Source organism: Ambystoma mexicanum, chromosome 13 (assembly GCF_040938575.1).
Source record: "Ambystoma mexicanum isolate Mex_15411 chromosome 13, UKY_AmexF1_1, whole genome shotgun sequence".
NCBI classification, from domain to species: Eukaryota; Metazoa; Chordata; class Amphibia; order Caudata; family Ambystomatidae; genus Ambystoma; species Ambystoma mexicanum.
Window position 1 is genome coordinate 71,215,805 of NC_090938.1, and position 22,525 is coordinate 71,238,329.

The 22,525-nt window shown below is 46.1% G+C and overlaps 1 protein-coding gene across 1 annotated transcript in view; it reads left to right on the top strand.

The window, feature by feature from the left end:
- Positions 1-5,572: 5,572 nt before the first annotated feature.
- LOC138520874 (11-beta-hydroxysteroid dehydrogenase 1-like) overlaps positions 5,573-22,525 on the top strand; it is a 72,741-nt gene continuing 55,788 nt past the window's right edge. Inside the window, exons 1-2 of the mRNA XM_069633281.1 lie at positions 5,573-5,713; positions 5,870-6,016. Coding sequence (XP_069489382.1) covers positions 5,929-6,016 — 88 coding nt within the window. The 5' untranslated portion in view covers positions 5,573-5,713; positions 5,870-5,928. The remainder of the gene's footprint in view (positions 5,714-5,869; positions 6,017-22,525) is intronic.

A 22,525-nucleotide genomic window follows, 5' to 3' on the forward strand; every position in this document is an offset into this window, starting at 1 on the left:
AGATGATTGAATAGGAGCGAGAGAGAATATGTCTATAAATTAATATGGAGCAGATGATTGAATAGGAGTGTAGGAGGAGATGTCTACTAATGAATTTGAGGAAATATGATTGAATAGGAGTGAGGAGAAGGAGTCTATGAATGAATATGCGACAAATGCTCGAATAGCAGTGAGGGAGAGGATTTCTCTGAATGGATATGGGGCATGTGATTAAATAGCAGTGAGGGAGAAAATGTCTAAGAATTAATAGGTGACATATAAATGAATGTAAGCACTAGGTGATGTGTGTCAATGAATATAAGGACAGATGAATGAATGGAAGTGATGGAGAAGACGTCTATGAATGATTATGGAGCAGATGATTGAATAGGAGTGGGGAGAAGATGTCTATGAATGAATATGGGGCAGGTGTTTGAATGGGAGTGAGGGATGAGATGTCTTTAAAAGAATTTGAGGATAGATTATTGAATAGGAGTGAGGTAGGACATTGCTATAAATATTTGAGGGCAGACGATTGAATAGGAGTGACAGTAAAGATGTCTATGAATGAATGTTGGGACAGTTGATTGAAAAAGAGTGAGGGAGAAGATGTCTATGAATAAAAATGGGGCAAATTGATTGAACAGCAGTGAGGGAGGAGAAGCCTATGACTTAATTTGAGGGCAGATGATTTAATAGGAGTGAGGCATAAGATGTCTATAAATGAATGATATGGGGCAGATTATTGAATAAGAGCAAGGCAGAATATGTGTATGAATGAATATGGGGTAGATGATTGAATAGGCGTGTAGGAGGAGTTGTCTACTAATGAATTTGAGGACATATGTTTGCATAGGAGTGAGGGAGAAGAAGTCTATGAATGAATATGCAACAGATGATTGAATAGCAGTGAGGGAGAGGATTTCTATGTATCAATACGGGGCAGATGAATAAAGAGGCTTGAGGGAGAAAATGTATGTGAATGAATATGGGGCATTTGATTAAATAGCAGTGAGGGAGCAGATGTCTAAGAGTTAATAGGTGGACATATGAATGAATGGAAGCACAAGGTGATGCATATGAATGAATATGAGGAAAGATTAATGCATGGAAGTGATGGAGTAGACGTCTATGAATTATAATGGGGCAGATGATTGAATAGGAGTGGAGGAGAAGATGTCTATGAATGAGTATTGGGCAGATGATTGAAAAGGAGTGAGGGAGAAAATGTCTAGGAAGGAATATGGCGCAGGTGATTGAATGGGAGTGAGGGAGGAGATGTCTATAAATGAATTTGAGGGCATATGATTGAATTTGAGTGACAGAAAAGATGTCTATGAATGAATGTGGAGAAAGTTGATTGAATACGAGTGAGGGAGAAGATGGCTAAGAATTAACAGGCGCACATAGCAATGAATAGAAGCAATAGGTGATTTTTATGAATGCATATGTGGACACGAGGGGGGAGATGCCTATGAATGAATCTGGAGCAGATGATTGAATGGAAGTGAGGGAGAAGATGTCTCTGAATGAATATGGGACATATGGTTGCATAGGAGTGAGGGAAAAGAAGTCTATGAATGAATATGCAACAGAAGATTAAATAGCAGTGAGGGAGAGGATTTCTATGTATCGATATGGGGCAGATGATAAAAGAGGCTTGAGGGAGAAGATGTCTGTGAATGAATATGGGACATTTGATTAACTAGCAGTGAGGGAGCAGATGTCTAAGAGTTAATAGGTGGACATATGAATGAATGGAAGCACAAGGTGATGTATATGAATGAATATGAGGACAGATGAATGAATGGAAGCGATGGAGTAGACGTCTATGAATTATAATGGGGCAGATGATTGAAAAGGAGTGGGGGAGAAGATGTCTATGAATGAATATTGGGCAGATGATTGAAAAGGAGTGAGGGAGAAGATGTCTATGTATGAAAATGGGGCAGATGATTGAATAGGAGTGTAGGAGGAGATGTCTACTAATGAATTTGAGGACATATGGTTGAATAGGAGTGAGGGGGAAGAAGTCTATGAATTATATGTGGCAGATGACTGATTAGGACTGACGGAGAAAATGTAGATAAATGAATTTGGGGCACCTGATGAAATAGGAGCGAAGGAGAAGATGTCTATGAATAAATATGGGATAGCTTATTGTAGAGGAGTGACACAGAAGATGTCTGTGAATGAATATGGGGCAGATGATTGAATAGGAGTGAAGGAGAAGATGTCGAAGAATAATATGGGTCAGATGATTGAATAGGAGCGAGGGAGAAGATTCCTATGAGTTAATATGGGGCAGATGAGCTAGGGAGAAGATGTCTATAAATGAATATGGGGGAGATGATTGAATAGTAGTGAGGGAGGAGATGTCTATGAATGAATATGAGGACAGAGGATTGAATAGGAGTGATGTTAAGATGTCTATGAATGCATGTGGGACAGATGATTGAAAAGGAGTGAAGGAGAAGATGTCTAAGAATTAATATGGGATAGCTTATTGAAGAGGAGTGACAGAGAAGATGTCTATAAATGAATATGGGGGAGATGATTGAATAGTAGTGAGGGAGGAGATGTCTATGAATGAATATGAGGACAGAGGATTGAACAGGAGTGAGGGAGGATATGTCTGTGGATGAAATTGAGGACAGGTGACTGAATAGGAGTGATGGAGAGGATGTCTCTGAATGAATATGAGAACAGGTGAGTGGATAGGAGTGAGGGAGAAGCTGTATCTGAATTAAAATGGGGCAGATGATTGAATAGGAGTGAGGGAGAAGATGTCTTTGAATGAATATCGCGCAGATAATTGAATAGGAGCTAGGGAGAAGATGTTTATTTATGAATATGGGGCAGATGAATTAATGGAAACGAGGGAGAAGATGTTTATGTATGAATATGGGGTGTAAAAATGGTGTGTCTGGCTATGCGCCTGGCTATTCCCAGATCTCCCCAAGTAACATATTTGAAACAGAATGATCAGGTTGTACCAAAATGCCCACAACAATTTAATGGTACTTATAACATAATCCTTGTACAATACATTTAATACAAATCAGTGATTACCACAGGTTAATAAACCAACACATTCCCAACAAAAAACATACATAACATTTTCAATCATAGTAGCCATCAGTGCATCTTTGGACTGTCTAATGACTCTACAGTACGTCCTGATTATTCTTAAGGGGGACTAGTATTGGTATTGAATGAAACATCAAACAATAGTAGGTGTCCACTATGTCTAACAGACACTATACGTTATGAAAAGTCGACACAACTGGGTTTCGGCCTTCAGCCTATTGTGATGGTTGTAGGTAAAACGACCTTCATCAGGACCAGGAATTGTGATTTGGGTTCAGACAATCAGACAACCTCTCCTGTGGTGGAATTCTAAGAAACAAAACGAAGGTGTGAAGTGAGCATCCTTGTCCCGGATCAAGATAAATACAAGCTCCACTGGGAGCTAACACAGTGTCCCCTGAGTAATGTAGCACATAGTGTTGATGGTATACCGCGCCTCTGGCTGTGGCTATGCCTATCCACCGAAGGTGGATGCGTTATGGGGCACTTGATTGGGGAAAGTTGTCTATACACCACCCCCTTAAAACCCCTTCTTTTTTTTAGATGCTTCTACAGATGTAGGTTTGTCATCCACGTGGGGGAGTGGCCATTTAGTCATGGCCTGCCCCCCTTTTTATCAATAGTGTCCCGTTACGCATCCAGATTGTTTTGGGGATGTTTGTACAACCGGGTCTGCCTTAATAATTTTGTTTCAAATATTCTATGTTACCTGGGGAGATCTGGGAATAGGCTTATCTTATAAGTACCCTCACTCCCATTCAATCAACTGTTCCCACATTCACTCATAGACATATTTTCTGTCACTCTTATTCAATCATCTGTCCTCAAATACATGTATATACATCTCCTCCCTCACTCCTTAATCAATCATCTGCCCCACAGTCATTCATGGACATCTTCTCCCTCACTCCTATTCAATCATCTGTCCTCATATTCATTCCTACACATCTCCTACCTCACTCCTACTCAATCATGTATCCTTATATTTATTCTACATGGAAGCTCTGCTGGCCAATAAGGGGTACTCTCATCCCTTCTCTTGATTACCTTTCTGTTCTGGTTCAAATACTAAAAACAATGCATTCCTCTCCTGTTCCTACTTGTCAGGGGCGACTTGTGAATGAATATTTGCCACAAATAAACGTGAGCTACGGGCGTATTGGGGAACCCAAAAACAATCAAGGCAATTTCGGGTGGTTATTCCCCCCAAAAAGGTTTTAGAATGGGTTAATCAGGCATTATGTAGCACATCTTCTGTGAAAAACTGGGTCAAAAGACAGACAGCCTGCAATCAGTTTTTATAGTGTAATGTAATAAAAAATGCAATAGATGCAAGTCACCAACAGTGGGCAGGAGCATTTCCCAAAGCATGTTCATTAAGCATCTCTCCACAAAGTTTGCCTGACTAAAAAACGAGTTCACGCTAACTGTGCCCATGCATTTCCATGCTGGCTGCACCTATACATGCTATTATTGCCATATAAGAACATACTCAAGTTTGCTTTTTGCTTAATACCATACATTATACTGTAAGAAAACGTGTCCAAGCTGGCTCTGCCAATACATGCCAGTACCTGCACATAAGAACACACTCCTGTTGACTTTGCTAATTAAAATGCAATGCTACAATAAGAAAACATTTCCAGCAAGTAATAATACTTATTATGTTTGCTTGATCATAAACATCTAGTAAAAAAAAATGTCATGCTACTGTAATACATGGCTAGAATGGCTGCACCAAAATGCCAGTCTAGCCACGTAATAACATTTATAGAGGTCCAGCAAAAAATGTCATGCCACAGTAATAAATTACTAATCTGGCTACTCTGTAATGCCAGATTAGCCGCTTAATAACACTTATCATGCATTAAAAGTGTTGTTACGTGGCTGGCTAGACTGGCCTACAGTGGCGACGCCAGGTTGGTTACGTTTTCTGACTCTGGCATGGCATCTTTTACTGAGCCGCAATGTTAAAGCAAACATTGCTACCCCGGAAAAAGGCTGCCCCTCCCCCGCATCGACAAGTAGATCGTGCCTGTGATTTTGGGGTGGATGTTTTTGTCTCCCTGGCTTTTCCCATTCTCCCCCTTTCCACTCTCCCTGGCCTCATTTCCATTCACCCTCCACAGGGGATCTGGCTGCCATGTCACATCTGGGTTGCAATTCGGCGCTGCATGGATAGGTGCTGGCTTGTTACTTGATGTGGATGTGGTGGTGGTGATGTGGGCAAAAATGAAATAGCATGACTTTCACACATCCTCCCTCACTCCTACACATCAATCTTCATTTTTGTAGTCATCAACTTGCTTTCCACTCCACATATCCCCGTCTTCCTGTATGCCCGTGGGCGTCATATAAAATGTTTTCATCACTCAACAGCACGAAACTATTGGCTTTGTTCATGCTTGTTTGCCTTTTCCAGCAATGATTGCAATCCGTCTGAACCTCGAGCTGCGGAGGTGTGAGCTTCTTCCTCCTAGGGGCGGGGCTTCCCCGTATCGCCACACCCCCTTGGCATGCCTGAACAGAGAAGGAAGCAGTGCCTGCTTCTGCCAGCCCCGGGTGCCAGGAACTCGTATGCAGTGGAGGATCCCGGCGGCTGCTCCAGTCTGCACCCGTGTGATCCCCGCAGTGCTAACAACAGGTGGGTGGCGAGGCAGAGCGAAGGTGCGTGCACCCCCACATTTCTGCACGTTTGAAAGGGGGTGGGAGGGGAGACTTCGGACTGCAGCCAACTCTGGTGAAAGGTCGGAGGGGGAGATGTCACTGTGATTTCACTCTCTCACTTTTGCATGTGCAGCTCCCGCATTTAGCTGACTATCGCCCGCCGTCCTTTGGACCCCCTGGGGAAACTGCACGATGGGCCTGCTCTGGAAGCTGCTTGTCGCCTCTGTGGGCATCGCCCTGGCCGTATATTTCTACACTGGGCAAGACGACTTCAAACCGGGTAGGTCTTCCATGCCCTCGTTATTTCCGCCCCTCTGAATGTGTGGCCATAGCCTAGGTTTTCACTTCTCCGATTATACGCGCAGTACTGGAAGTGTCACCAGGTAGTTCGATGGGTGAAGTGCTTGCTGCTGATATTTCTGTGTGAACTGCGGGTTGCAGGTTTGAATCTTAAGGTTAGCTCTGCCTTTCGTCAGATCATTTTTGGGTGGGTGATAATTATGTAATATATAGAAGATATGTAAAGTTGTATATTTATGTATAAATAGTCTCCGTAAAGCACTTTGGAAAAAGCACTGTATGAATGGCAGATTATTACCAGAATGCAAAGTGAGACATCACGTGATCTCTATTTTGTAGCAAAGCCAGCAGTGCTGCAGCTTTTTAAAGAAGTTCTATTAGTACCTGCGAGGGACAATGAGATTGTAACATGCAATCTCATTGGCCCTCGCCGGGGCGTTACCTGACCGGCAATCCCTTTCCCCCACAACGTTCCTTCCTTTCTGTCTGGCAGTGGTGTGTGGCAGCCACTCAGCCAATGAGGAGGCTCGGAACGGGGTAATCCCCGCTCCGAGCCGCCTCACGGCTGGAGGCTGCCATCTTCCCCCACCGGGGATCGAAGTAAGTGTTAATCCCTTCCCTGCTCCCCCCCAATCCAAAGAATCCCCTCCCCGCCCTCCCAACCAACTTACCTTCTTTTTTGTCCATTTCGGGAGCAGATGCGCTGTGAACACTTCTGTCGCCACGGCGTCTGCTCCCGTTCCGCAACAGGTCATCATGGAACAGAAGAAGGGACTACATGTTGTCTTTTTTCTCCTTTCCATGGCGGCCATTTTATTTGTTTACACTTTTCCCTATTTTTTTAATGGCCGCCAAGGAAAGGGAGAAGGGACTATTTGTAGTCCCTTCTCCCTTTCCATGGTGGCCATTTTGTTTGTTTACCTTTCATACATTCATGTTCAAATGCCACCATAGAAAGGGAAAACAGACTTTGTTTTCCCTTCCCCGGCAGCCATTTTTTAGATTTATTTTTTTCTGTTCCTAAACACCAGAGTGTTTCGGAACAGAAAAAAAATGCTCTTAGTACCCTGGTCTTACGGGCCGGGGTACTAATAGCAATAGGCCCCTCGCAGGGGGGGCATTACCACCTCAGGTAATGCCCTAGGGCCTTCGTTAAGGCCCTCGCGAACTATTGGCCCCGGGGCATTACCTGAAGTGGTAATGCCCCCCCCCCCCTGCTCGGGGCCTATTGCTTAATTAAGTACATGCAGCACTGGTTAGAAGCCAAGATTCTCTACATTCGGTGGCGAGTGGCAGCACTCCCTCACTAGTGATGAGATGGTGCGTCCTAGCTTGTTAGCTCACCCCATATCACACTGCACCGTTGCTTTCTTTGGTTTACTGACTCAGTGTTAAATCAAAACTACAAACAATGGCATCACTAGAAATCAGTAGTGGGGGAGGTAAAACGTGAGGGGGCAAAAATACAACATGGTGAGGCAGGGTGGTAGCACACCAAATAAGCGTCAACAGACCAAACTGGTCTACGTATACCTATATTTGACCAATCTGGTTAAAAAACGTGTCATTAAGCATGTTCAGAGAAGGATTAATGCAATACAAGTTTTGCATCAAGTTAACATACATCCTAAATGGTTAACTCATGTTCAACAGTTGCAAACATGCCCTTGCAGTCTGCAAGAGACTGCATTCTTTTACTTCAAGAAGACATCACTCCCAGCACAGCTTCAAATAATTGGAGTTCGAGGTGGTATTTAGCAGAAGAGATATCCCTCCCGCTCAGCTTTAAATAATTGTCATAAATAGTTTCAAATGAGAGTCAAGGATAGTCTCTTTAACAAATGAAATATCACACACAGGCGCCAAGTACAGGAGGAAAGGAGGCAACTGCTCCCTTGGTTCTTTAGCAATGGTTGCAGGGATTTCACTTTGCTCTGGTAGAATTGTTTTCAGTTTCCTACTACACCCCGGTGGCGGCTGGTGAATCTTTTATTTGGAGGGACGTAATTATTTCCCCCAAATATGGCAGTGTGACAGAGTGTAGCGAAGGAGCCCAAACCAATTAAGAGGTGTTGGGGGCTTCCCAACCAGAGAATATTTTTAAATAATGGCTTAAAATGGGTCAGAAAATTGGGTAAAATTCCAGTTTGCAATTGGTTCTGTACGGTAGCACATGAAAAAATCCAAGTGATGCAAGTCGCCGATAGTGCAGAGGAGCATTTCTCCAACACATTTTCAGGTTGCTTTTGCCCACAATATATGTCAGTAGAAAAACAAGTTCAAGCTGGCTGCACCCATACATTTCAAAGCTGGCTGCACCAATATATGCCAGTATTCCCATTTAAGCACATATTCATTTTTGTTCTACGCATAAGGCCAATATAAATACTGTAAGAAATCATGTCCATGCTGGTTCTGACAAAATATGGCAGTATCCCCACGTTAGAACATACTCCATCTGGCTTTACCATTAAAAATGCCATGCCACAGTATAAAAATATGTCCAAACTGCTGCATTAAAATGCAATTCTAGCTATATAATAAAACGTATTATGCTTACTTTATCAAAGATACCCAATACAAAATGTCATGCAACCGTAAGAAATGCTAGACTGGATGCACCAAAATATCAGCACAGCCACATAATAACACTTATCATGTTTGCTTTATCAAAGATGTACAATACAAAGTTAGGACTTATTGGCGAGGTAGAATGGCCTATAAACTAATTTGCTAGAGCAATAGCCACTGTAAAATTGCAATGGCCTATGCATAAACCTTTGGTACTACATTGAGAAACCAAACTCCATGAGATCTGAAATTAGTTTACAAGCCATTGTACCTCACCATTGAGTCCTAACTTTGTTAATATAAGTCACTATAGCACTTTATTCACTTGTCATTTAACTTTGCACTTTAGCTGTAAAACCTTTACATTGTTGAATTCTGAACGTCTCTGTGATTGTGTGTATATATCCATGTGAGTTAAATGTTTTTAACCACAGGGTGTTTTTCAAATATTTATTCATCAATGTTTTTTCTTTTTATATACCCTATACTTATTGTTCTACAATTTCTTCCCCTTTGTTTTGCGGATATACACCATTTCTCTCCTTTGTAGTTTCTTACACTACTGATCCGGAGTTATTCCTGATCTCAATGTTGTTCAATGGTAATTATTGACTCCGGGGCGGGGTCATGACTGCATGCATAACTATACAGGTGCATCTCGGTTTTCCCTTACTTAATGCACATACCAGGGTAGCTCAGCAGGTTGAGTGACGGTTGCTAAGATGTTATATATGTAAAACTGGCTGTTAATCTTATTTTTTTTTACAATTACTTTAATAAAAAAACAAGTGCTATAAAATGTGTTTGGCCAGGGGATGGGTTGGGGTGGTGGTTTGTTTATATTCAGGGTGAGGGTGGCAGAATGTCTTCTCCCATAGTGAAAATCAAAGCTGGCACCCATGAAGCCACAGTTTAATTTCCTAATAACTTCTGTCAGCACAATAGAAGCATTTATTTGTGGTTAAGCGGGTTGACAAGCATATACCAGCTTTAAAAATATATCCTGTGATAAAACACAAAGTCAGGGGCACACTTTTATTATTTTATTTATTTGGAATTTGTAGCGCACACTTATCCCAGAGGCATTAAGGCGCAAGAACTTAAGAATATGGTTACATCTTGCATGTTGCTTGTTACTTGTTACAGATTACAATTACATTCATAAGACGTACCTCCTTGCTAGGACAGGTAGAGGCAGAAAAAACAGACCAGATAGTACTGACAGTTTGATTTGGCATAAGTCATGAGGAGGGCATAGTCAGTATGTCGCCTATTGTCAGTTGCGGGTATGTCATTGTTGTAAATCTAGACTGAATAGTCTAGTTTTGAGACTTTTTCGGAATGACCACAGGGATGTGTCATTTCTTAGTTGTGGTTGTAGGGAGTTGCATAGATAAGCTGCGACTACCGGGAAGCTGGAACCTCCTGCTTTTGCTCTTAAATCGTGGGGTGGTGATGCGGTTGGAGTAGGAGGAGCGGGTGGGTCTGATGGATTGGGGTCTGGTAATTTGGTTATTGTTGGTCGGAGCATTGTTGGTCAGGCATTTGTGGGTAAGGGTAAGAATTTCGAATTTGATCCGGTCATGGGGTCATGGACGGGTAGCCATTGTATGAGTCATCTAGTGGAGGAGATATGCTCATTCTTGTGTATGTTCAAAGCTGCTCTCATTGCATTATTTTGCACGACTTGACGTTTTTTGATGTTACTCGTGCTGGTGCCTGCTAATAGTGAGTTACAACAGTCTATTCTGGAAAGGATCAAGGCTCTTGCTAAAGTGATGCTATTGTCAGTTGAGAGAAAAGGTCTGCTGGATGTGATAAGTTTGGAGGTATAGGTTGCAGACGAGACAACTGCATTAACCTGCCTAGTGAGGGAGAGAGATGGGTCAATGTAGACCCCCCAAAGGTTTTATTTCTTTGGCGACCTGGATCTTGTTTCCATCGATATTAAAGGACTCGTATTGTTTTGGCAAGTTGTAAAGTTTAGGTTTGTTTCCTATTAGGATGAGCTCTGTTTAGTCATCGTTAAGGCATAATCCATTTTGGGCCATCCAGGCCTGGATGGCAAGGTACGTTTTGTTCAGGTTGTAGGTGTCAGTGTCGCGGCATCCTGTTATTGGAATTAGTATTTGGGCAACATCCGCGAAATAGGTAAATGTGATACCCACATTATCTAGTTTGTCAAAGATGAGTTTTGTAAATGCATTATACAGTGTTGGTGATACGCGTGATCCAATAATCACGGGATATATGTGTGGTAATCTGACAAAAAACATTATAAGGAAAACTAGTGAATGGAAGTTTAAGAGCATGTTTCAGTTTGGAAACTTCTTTTTTGTTTTTTTCTAGGCAAGTGTAAGATGCCTATTTGGAAACCAATAGTGTGCCCATCATGTAGGTAGCCTGCTTTTACCAGTGGTGGCCCCCACCCCAGTGATATTCATGGCCCATGGATTCCTGTGGTGTCTCTTTCAGGCCACAAGAAAAGACTCAGGCTGAGCAAATAGAGCCTACAAACGTGCGAATGACAGCTGAGCGAAGGAGCACCTTTAAGGCTCCTGGAAAGAGTTATTTGACAGAGGGGGGACAGGTCACCAATTAGGGGGGCAACACAGCCAATAGGGGGGACAATTCCCCCTCAAGGGACGCCTCTGACTACAAGGCCCAGATTCAAATTGTTATTGTCCATGAAAGACAGTGTTAGCTAAAGTTGCCACACATGTCATGGGATTATGTGGATGTGATGTAGTAATTACAAGCTGTGCCTGTTTTGGCGGCGATGACGTAGGAGCCACAGCCAAAACCTAGAGGAAGTGCAAAGTTAACCTTGGCCACGGCCCAGTTGGGGAACAAAAGAAAGTGTGGAAGCCTGTGAAAATGGGACTCAAGCCATGGAAAAGCTGAGGGAGGGTCAGCCAGAAGGTGGGCCATAACCAAGGCGGGGCTGGCTACCTCAGGGGCATATAATGGTCTCTGTGCCTCATGCGACCTCCATATCATTTTATTTTGTTGCTGCAAGGGGGCAGCGTTACGGCTGATGAAGTTTGCGCTGGGAGCAGCGTGTTTTCGGTGCAGCGGACCGTATCGGAAGGACCCTAGCAGTGGGCATGCCGGTGAGGACTCACAGGGCTGCTGCAGTGTACATGTGGCTCCTTCCTACCGAGGAGCGGTACATCGGTGTCCGAACCTGGTGCAGCAGAGCTGATTGCCGATTGCTTTCATCGTGCCGCGCAGCAGCTACCGGATCAGAGGCTGGCCAGCCCCTGGAGGAGGCGCTGGAGGGACAGCCTATATAACGGGGATATCCAACACCTCGCTTCCTCCTCCTACCCGGAGGTGAAAGAGGCATCCCCGGGTCCGACACATCCGCTCTCGGGACCCGGGGAGCGCTCATAAGGCAGGGGCTCCGGTTGCTCTTTCAATTTTTCACAGCCCCTGCTTGAAGTCCCACCCTCCCCCTCCCTTTAGTAGCATCTGGAGTGGGTTTAAGTTGAGGTACCCCTTGCTTTTAAATATATGGCAACAGACTCATTGGTAAACCCACACTGGGACTGATGTCAGTGAAACTAAAAAATAAGAGCGATTAATAAATATTGCATCTTAACAGAGAATGAAGAGCCACGCTCTCATTATAGAAGTCACACAACCTTACCTACAGATCCCTGCTGTGAGACAGGATGAAATCCCTTCATAAGTACACAATCATAGTTTCTTCGAGTGGGTACCTCTCTCTAATTGTGCCTCAAGGACAGGGAATCTAGGAAAGATGTAAAAAATCACCATATGGTGTGACATTCCATTCAAAGTATCAAGAGTCGTTAGCCTCCGTGAGTCCACACCGTTACTCGATCTAAGAAATTCAAAGAAATAATTAAAAGGAACAATGAGCCAACGGTAGAGGACGCTATGTGGCAGGGGTTGCTAACAGCGCGTAGAATAAAAACCAACTGAAGAATCGTGTTATTCCTTTCTTACCAGAGTTTCCTCTTGTGGGTACTCTAGGCGACGGAGTACGGCTACCTCGCACAGCGAGCTCCCGAGCTCCACAATCACCATTTTAAATCAAACGTGACCGACAGTCTGACATCATCACCCAAAGCTTGCTGTAAATGATTGGCTATCAAGAAGTGATTGATAGGTGAGGCGGCCACTCCATTGAAGCAAACTGGAATTTTATACAAAGTGTATAATCCCGCGCATATGATATGCTCTTGAGGTTGTAGCCGAGAGGGGGGTCATCTGGCTGCAAAAGCTGGAGGCAAAAATGTTGCGCTCATTGTTGGGCCTACCGGGAGCTATTCAATTAAAAAATATATATTTTATTGGATATTTGTAAGGCGCCTGTACAACAAATGGTGTTTCAAGGCTTCACAAGACAAAAAGCGGGGGATGAGGGGGGGGACAAGGGAGAAAGATAACAATAACGGTCCTACTAGGCCTTGTGACATTCGGATCGTGCAAGTGCAGTAACAAGAAGTGCGAGGGAGTGGGGGAAGTGCCAGTCGCACAAATGCGAAGTGCCGGGGTGGGAAGGGAAGTGCATTGTAAAGAGGAGAGAATGCAAGTGAAAGGTGAGGGTGGAGAAGGGGGGGAGAAGGCCAAAGGGGCTAGGCAAGTGCTAAGGGGAGGGCAAGTGACAGGAATTGCATAAGGTGCCGGGGGAGAGAGTCCACATGCTAAGTGTGATGAGGGGGCTGGACTGGACCGGGGGGGGGGGGCTGGTGCCCTGTAGAACTCAGAGGGAACCAGGCAGCCAGTCACTGAGACCGGCGGGGTGTTAGCAGGAGAGGGGGAGAGGAAAGGAAGAAGAGAAAAGGGGGGTCTTGAGGAGCTTCCAGAACTTAAGGAGATCTGGCTCAAGCCTGAGAGAGGCAGGGAAGCCATTCCAGAGGGAGGCTCCTTGAAGGTGAGATCTAAACCCCAGTCTCAGCTTAAAAAAAGCATCTGATCTGCAGAGAGTTGGAGCTAGAAGACCGAAGGGCCATAGCAGGGAGGTATTTAGGGAGAAAGAATTGGATGTAGCACAGTCCCAGGCCCCAGAAAGCCTTGTGGATGATGCAGAGAGTCTTGAACTTGATCCTAGCAGCAACCAGGAGCCAGTGGAGAGATTTTAGGGCTGGAGAGATGTGGTCCCTGGTCCTGAGGCCAAGGATAAGTCTTGCAGTCCTATTCTGGATAAATTGAAGGGGGAGTAGGGAGGATAAAGGACAAATGAGGGGGGCAGTTAAAGCTGAAGCAATAAGATTAGGGCTGGGGTTTACAATCCCTCATGTCACACTGGAAAATAGCAAAGTGTAAGTTCTTGTTAAAAATTAACTCAGAAAATGGGGCTAAAGGTTCTTTACTGGGATTGACAGTGGCCCATGCCAACTTGAAATCGACTAACATAACACAGAAGGAATTGGTGGCTACTGAAACAGCCCATTGAGATAGGATTACTTTGCACTTACCTCCAGTACACGACCATGCCCTGTTCCCTTGAAAATTAAAATAGAAAACTATGGAATGGAAACATGCACTGGAAAGGTGGCGGTAATTCCACTTTATTGCCACATTACCACCCCACCGGACTATGTGTTTTGGCAGTAAGGTGGATGATTTACCTCTCGCAAAGAGCTCTGGTATTTGGGGTAAAGTCGGCAACAATCCCAATGGTTTTCTATGGTCTCTGAAAAACAGGGACTAACACCACCGTGCCACCACTCCACATGGTAAATCCACATAACCGAGTGGCATTTAAATTAATCGATTTTGGCAGTAAATCAGTAGATTTACTGCCGCTTTACCACTAAGCACATAATGAGGCTGAATTTATTTATTTATTTATTTACAGCATTGGTTATACGCTCAAACCCGGAGGTATCACGGTGTAGGAATACAGGGTCTTCTAAAGCCACTGCTCTCAAGTTACCCCAAACCGCATGCAGTGTCTTGCCCAGTCATGGATTCATTCTTTGTATTCTGGGACTTACATTTTTTCTTTTCCCATACCGAGTGTTGGACTACATGTCCCAGAATTCAGAGACTAAACACTGCGACATGCTGTGCAACTTTAGAGCTCCCTTTTGGCAGAAAAAGTACACTCATTCGGTCTTGCTACCCTTTCCCAAGAATCTCACACAAACTTGCACACCGTAACTGTGAAGTCACATAGACCATGGGAGGCCACGGTCACGTCACGTGATGGGGCAGGGACAAGAATAAAGCAATCACCGGAACTGCGTCAGTCAGGCAGTCTGGGTTTATGCACTATCCAAGCATGTCGTGTCTTCTGTTGCTGCTCTGTAGGCCAGTGCAGGCCTATGTATGCTGACCGACCTCCCTTGCCGGAGGTCGGCCTGAACTCAGAACAGAACACTGGTGACGAGGCAAGAAAAAGAACGTTCTCTACACGTGTTCAAAGATCAAATTCTGCTGCGTTGTCATAGTCTCTGTAGTACCACTACGCCACCGGAGTGAAGCGCACTCACACGGATGCACGCCACTCCCCCCCACCCCCCTGCAAGCTCACTGGTACATCTTTATCAGCCTAACAAACACTCCGGTAAGCGCGGGAGAAGTGCAAGCATTCCAGAAATATTATCAACATTCTGCCCATACGTGCGATGGTGCGGCGTAAGACAAGGCCCAGCTCACGGCACAGGCCACATGCACAATACACTCACAATTACACCACATGATACACGGCAGATTTGAAACACAGAGACTTGGAAAAAAAATTATAAGAAATAAACAAGGCCCACTGCCAAAGAACACTCCTGGAAAACATGTGAGCGCACATGCCCAAGAAAGCGGTTAACAGGATTCACTGGCACCATGTCAAGCACAAGCACAAGCCCGGCAAGGGCAGGGGCTAGTTCCACTGACAGGAGGAGCAACATCCTCAACCCTGAGCAACAAGACCCCTCACAGACCACACTCATGAGGCCTTTTGACCCGTTTACCACAGGAGCTGCGATCCGCTGGGGCTTTTGGTTATAACAGTTCGAACTGCACCTGGAAGCCAGGGATGTTACCGAAGACAGAAAAAAACACACACCCCTTCTACTCAACATCGGGGCAGTTGCACTGCAGATGTTTAACACGCTCGCCAACAATAGCTCTGCTGATGAGTATGACGCAGCTAAATTTGCTCTAACCAGAAAATTCAACCCTGATCTCAACCCAGATCACGAGAGGTTCCACTTCTGCATGGCCAGACAACGTGAAAAGGAGACCATAGACAATGTCCACGCAAGACTGCGAGAAATGGCAGTGGGGTGTGAGTTCCCAAATGAAGATTTCATGATCCGCCTCCAAGTCATATATGGACTATCATCTGAAAAGCTGCGGAGAGCCGTGCTGTCCGAGAAGGGTATCCAACTAACCTGCATCCTCGAAATGGGTTGACTTCGAGAACGCACTGACGACCAAGTGGCGCTGATTGAAGCTGCGATCCAACGCCTACCACTGGACAACCCCCAGAAAGGTGAGGAAGTTGCGGCAATAAGAAGGCGGCAAGCTAATAAGGAACAAGAATAAAAGCGCCCCAGCTACCCGGGACCCAGCCGCCTACAAAGGCGGAATGACACATGCAAGTGGTGTGGCGGCCCATGGCACCGGGGTGAGCCATGCCATGCATGGGGCGTAACATGCCACAAGTGCAAGCGCTTAAACCATTTTGCCGCTGTATGCCTACACCCCCCCCCCCGGCCCGAGAGAATTAGACCAGCAACAACGCGATCAACGAAGGAGTCTCACTCAGCGGGAACCATCAAGCCAACCAAGAGGAAGGGGCAGAGCAAGAGCAGTTGACAGCTCACTAAGGTCACCCAGCAGCAGCGAAAGTGAAGATAGTGAAGAAAGTATCTCACCGGACAGGCGCAGAAAAGACAGCCGGAGAAGATCTAGCAAGAAAAAACACTGTGTGCACATGATATCCGCAGTAGAACAACACAAAACAAAACATGGAAAGAGAATGAAACAACGAAAGCGACCCTACTGCACTGTCATGTCAGATGTAAACCATATGAAAGTAGTCATCGACACGGGAGCAACTGTAAATGTGATGCCAATACACGCATTCAACAAACTCAACCCAACGCTGTCGCTCCAAGACATGAGAGTACAGCTATTGGCATATGGCTGCAAGAAACCACTGCCAGAACGAGCGTCATTCCGATCAGAACTGTCCTACGAAAACACCTCATGCCGAACAAGAATCTACATAGTAGATGCAGGGGTAGAGATGCTACTGAGCTGTCGGACAGCAGAGAAACTGCACCTGATCCAGTTCGCTTTCAGCATACAACCAACGCAGATTGACCATCTCCTCAAAAAGCATCACTGTGTATTCCAAGGCATTGGATGCCTTCGGGGCAGGATCATAAAACTCCATATCGATCCAACAATAGAGCCGAAAGCAGTCCGATATCGCCGGGTCCCCTTCCATATGAGGGAAGCAGTTGAGAAGGAGCTAGAAAGCTAGAGAAAGACAGCATCATTGAAAAGATATCAGGACCGACCCCATGGGTCTCACCTATGGTGGTAGCACAAAAAACCAAGACCTCCCAACACCGTGAGAATCTGCATAGATACGAGGCTCCCGAAGGCAGCAATTGCAAGAGAGCGACACGTCACACCAACCATCGACGAACTGATCGTCGACCTGACGGGGCCAGAGTATTCAGCAAGCTGGACCTCAGATCAGGATATCACCAGCTGGAGCAGACAACCCAGAAGATTATCTTTCCCGCCATCCATGCTCTGCTCGAAGAAGTACACGCAGCAGAAACTGAGGAACATGTGTGCCACGTGATTGCATGCGCGCAGCCACGGTCCCTCACACTACAAGAGATAGCGGACGAAACAAATACAGATGCCTGCCTGATGAGAACCATACAAGCCATCCAAACAGGAGATTTGAAGAATTACCTAGCAGCAGTGGCACAGCAGACACAAGCTTCCCAAGAGAAACTGCAAGAATTGTTCGGGATCCGCCATGAACTCACAAAATCCATTGAGGGAGTGCTGCTGAAAGGCCATATGATCATTCTACCGACAACATTGGAGGAGAGAGCACTCAAGCTTGCACATAGCGGGCACCAAGGCATAGTCAAAACACTATCATATTTAAAATCCAGGATGTCGATGCCGCGCATGCAAAAATTCCTCATGAGTCTAATCGAGTTATGCGCAGCATGTCAATCATCAAGGAGGCTGGCAGCACCAGAGCCGATCATCAGTGCCCCACGAAGCAACACGAGATGGGAATATATAAGCATGGATTTCTGCACAATTGCTGGGGAAGGATATCTCCTAGTTCTAGTGGACGAGTTCAGCCGCTACCCAGAAGTCCAGTATATAAGAACCACCAATGCAGAATCTGTAATCACAGCACTTGAGAAAGTATTTGCAGTACACGGAATCCCTGCCAAGCTGAAAAGCAACAACGGCCCGCCGTTTACCAGTCAGGAGCTAAAACAATTCCTCCGAGACCTGAGCATCAAGCACAAGAAAATCACCTCCTACTGGCTGCAGGCTAGTGGTGATGCAGAACGCTTCATGGGGTCATTGAACATTGCAAAAGAACGCAGCCACCCATGGTTAGTAGCAGTGTACCAATTCCTGCGGACGCACCGCCAGACTCCACACACGTCAACAGGTGTAAGCCCCGCTGCCCTCATGTTTGGGGTACCGATCCAAGCAGAGCTCCCCCTGCACTTGACCTGGATAGCCCCTTATTCGGACATACCCCTAATCGAAGAAAGGCGAGTCCGAAGGCATGAAAAGAGAGCCAAGCACGCCATACTCGACACAGGAAGCTGCACCCAGGAGACACAGTGCTGGTAAAGAACAGGGCACCCCAAAAGAACATGACTTTGAATTTTGAATCCCGCCCGTGGGCCATTCGTGATACAAACCACAGCATGATAACAGCCACCATAGGAACCGAAGTCGTGACCAGGAACGTGTCTCACTTGAGGAAAGTCCAAGAAGTAATGTGGCAGGAACAGCCTGAACACCCAGAGACTGAGCGTGGCCCGCTCGCACAAACTCAGACCGTGGAACAGACGGCAGAGGACTTTGCACCTCAAACGGTGAATGAACAACCTCCCATGCTGGACTCTGTGCCAACAAGCACCCTCAGGACCGAATAAGTGGGAAGGGCTCATCCTCATTACCAACTGAGGGAAGAGCAAAACCATCATCCGGCCTCATGGCTACATCCGGCAAGGGATATACTGCAGAAGCAGTGAGGCCGAGCAACGCCTGTAAGAGACTATATGAGTGACGAACAGTTCTTAAAAGTTTTAGACAGAAGTTGTTTCAGCATTCCAAGTTTGGGAGGAATGTGATGTCACGGGGACCATGGGAGGCCAAGGTCACGAGACGGAGGCGGGGACAAGAATAAAGGAATCACCAGAACTGCGTCAGTCAGGCAGTCCGGGTCTATGCACTATCCAAGCGTGTCGTGTCTTCTGTTGGTGCGCTGTATGCTTGGAGGCCCGCGCGGGCCTTTGTATGCTGACCGACCTCACTTGCCACCGGAGGTCGGCCGGAACTCAGAACAGTAACCAACTCAGTCCTCCAATTGCCACTCACCGACGTGTACGAAGATTTCTCTTGAAGGCAGTTTCGCCTTAAGCAGAACTTTTCCGGTCTACGCCAGACGTAAACAATGCATGATTTGGGAAATAGCGTAAGGGGGTGCATATGGGAGGAGGGGTGGGCTGGAAGATGGTACAGAAAGGACACTTTCAAACATATGCTTCTTTCTAAAAACGTCTGTTCTGTAGGACTTTGGAAGCATTCTACCAGTCAGCTTGTTATTTTCAGTCAGCCCAATGAAAGATGTCCGAACCCGCCCCTTCATGGTTTTCCAACACGTGAACGCTCTTTTTCAGGGAAGTGTTTGTCACACCCTCCACTGGGTTTACTTTGTATGTGTTTGTGAGACTCAGAAATGCCCTTTCAGTGAACCCTGCGCCACATGTAGGATTCAGGCCACCACTAGGTGCTCTATTAGCCACCCCACACTCGGTTAGTTCTCGTTTACACTGAAACCCATCGGTTGAGATAACCTTCCAAGCAGCGTTTGAGTGCATCTGTGCTGGAAGAAGTTGCATGGAAGCTGTTGATGCAATACACGGCTGGTTTCCTCACTATCCTGTGAGGTGCCGCTCGATTCGGATCGTGACCCCACTTATGCACACGTGCAGAATGTCCATTAGACAACAACTGCGTTCTGCGTCAATTTCCTCTGCAGCAGTCGCTCAACGGCTGAGCTAGATAGTGCGATTGCAAACGGTGCTGTTGGAGGAGCCTCCTTCCCTGGGGGCAAAGTCTGCACCTTTACGCTGCCACGTACTTTTGCCTCCTGCTTCTGGCATTCACCAGGACAGTGGCTGTGGGGTTCGTTTCGACATATCCCGTACTGCATCTGTGCCAGAGTACAACGGGATGAACCTGTAAGGGTGTTTGCCTAATTGTTGGGGAGCGACTAAGGTTCCTCCCTCCCTCACTAGGCTGTGAGGCTGCAGCTGGACAGAAGAGGCGGCACCTGGGCATAGGAGGCTGAGTCTGGCATGTGCCTGGCTGAAGTGTTGGCATTGCAATTGCTTGTTTCCAAGATAGATCGGCGATAGAATGCACGCTCCCTCACCTTTTGCATTTCCGCTTCAGAAATGGTCCTTCTCATCACTCTAGCAAACACTGGAACAGGCAGATGTTTTAAAATTCACATTGTTACTTCTGTTCTTTAAAAATGATACGTTGGTGAGCACCTCAAATATTTTCATACAACTCTCTCTCTACAATTTCTTAGTTATTTAATTGATAATGTGGTTTGGCGTCCTCAGATTGCAGCAGCGAGCGCTCAACCCGGTGAGCTATCTTACCGGCAGCTTCTTGATATCTCCGCCTGCTTATTGCGCAAGCTAAGAAACAGATGCCTCCATGGACAGATGGCGTATCTAAAACAGAGAAGCTTTGATACACTCATAAGATCTTTAGTGGAAATCCAACCACGTTCGACCAATAAGCTCTTAGCTAAAGAAAGATTAGTAATTCAATAATGAGTAGTGCATGGTATGTTTTAAGCAGTCCTTCAACATACCTTTTAAAATCATTCAAACTAAGGGTTTCATTACCCACCACATCACATTCAAATTCTCTGCAATGTAAATTGCTTAGAGTGCACTGCCTCCTCGACGTACTGGGCATGATGGTTCTGGGCAATGCCTGCTCCCACCTTTGAAATTTAATTTTTTGAGGAGCTCCGACAGGGAGAAATTGGAGCTTAGACTGTACAAGACATGATGCCGTGCCCCACAGCACCAGGAATGACCCCGCCCCACCACCTTCTCACCCATGACGACCCAGGGTCACTCCACCTTCTCCTAAGCAATGCCCATGCTGCTACCACACCTTCTTCTCACCCATGACGACCCAGGGTCACTCCACCTTCTCCTAAGCAATGCCCATGCTGCTACCACACCTTCTTCTCACCCACGAACACCCTGGACCCTCTGGTTCCTTACCATGTCACCAGCCCTTTGGCATTAATGGCTTGCAGCCCTTTTTTCTAGCTGAAGGGTCTGCAACATTTGGCTCTGCAGTTATTTTGGACTACATCAGCCATCAGCCATAGCTGTCATAGTCAATGGTGAGGGATCATGGCAGTTGTAGTCGAAAACATCTGGATAGCCGCAGGTGCAGGCCTCTATTCTAGATTGAAGCATCCACATCTACACACCCCTAGCTCTACATCTTGGCTCCACGGAAGAAGGGTATAGTTGCCACGTTGCGTGATAAGATGCTGAAAGCCACACCATTGCAGCAGCGGGTGAGCTGGTCATTATTAGTAACTTTATGCACTGCCGGGGCAATGCAGTCCTTATTGTGTTCAAAAATATTCTTACTTTTAAGGCATATGAGTAATGGTTCAAGTGAGCGAACATTGATGGATCAGGCAACACGCTTGGAATGCCTGACCCACTGAGGACCACCATCCTCACCTTTATGCATGCAAGGTTCAAGAGGGATTGCATCCAGCTTTAAAAGAGTAAAATGTATAAATTCTGTCAGTTAGCAAGTCTGTGCCCCCTTTGCCTCTCCTTTCCTGCCCTACTCCTTCCAGACTAATGGCTGCTCCACTGGAAGCCACCAACCTTCGCCCGGAGGCCTTACCACCTCCCCCCACCTCATACCCAAGACAAGTGGCTGGTCCACTTGTAGGCATAACATTTCCCCCGTACCCTGCTGATACCCCCTTTGGTCCTTGATAACAGTGGCTGTCCCCCGGCAGCCGTTAACCGTCCCCTTGTACCCAACCCACCTCTTCCCCTTTGGAACCCAATACTTGGGACTGGGTCCACTGGCAGCGATCAACCTTACCACCGCTTGTACCCCACCCATCTCTTCCCAAACACGTTGACCCTGAGAGCAGTGACCGGTTCACTGGCCGCCGTCGACCTATTTCCTATATTAACCGACTATGTATTCCCCTTCCCCTCCTTCCATACCTCTCTTCAGACCTACTGCATACAATTGACTACACTGTGCTGCACCTGTGTCCCTGCCCCCACAGTAACACATTTGGCAAAGTGTATTGTAGGTACTCATTCATGTATTTACTGAGTTACTGGCACAGTATAAAAGCTGGGTAGCATTACCTCAAGATCCAAGCACTCGGCAGGACATACAGTCCATCCACACATTTCTTGTGGCTCCGTTGCCCACCGTGACCATGGGAACGGACCTTCTTCGTGTGGTTTATCATTCGCGCAGAGATATTTGGGGTCGGGCCCTGCACCCAAAACCTCAATATACACTGCAAAGGTTCTGCCTTTTTGATGGGCTTGTCGGGGGGAAATTCTGCCGGTGTCGGCCGGGCCGTCCGCAGACCTCCAGGCAGGGAGGCCCCAACTCCTCCCGT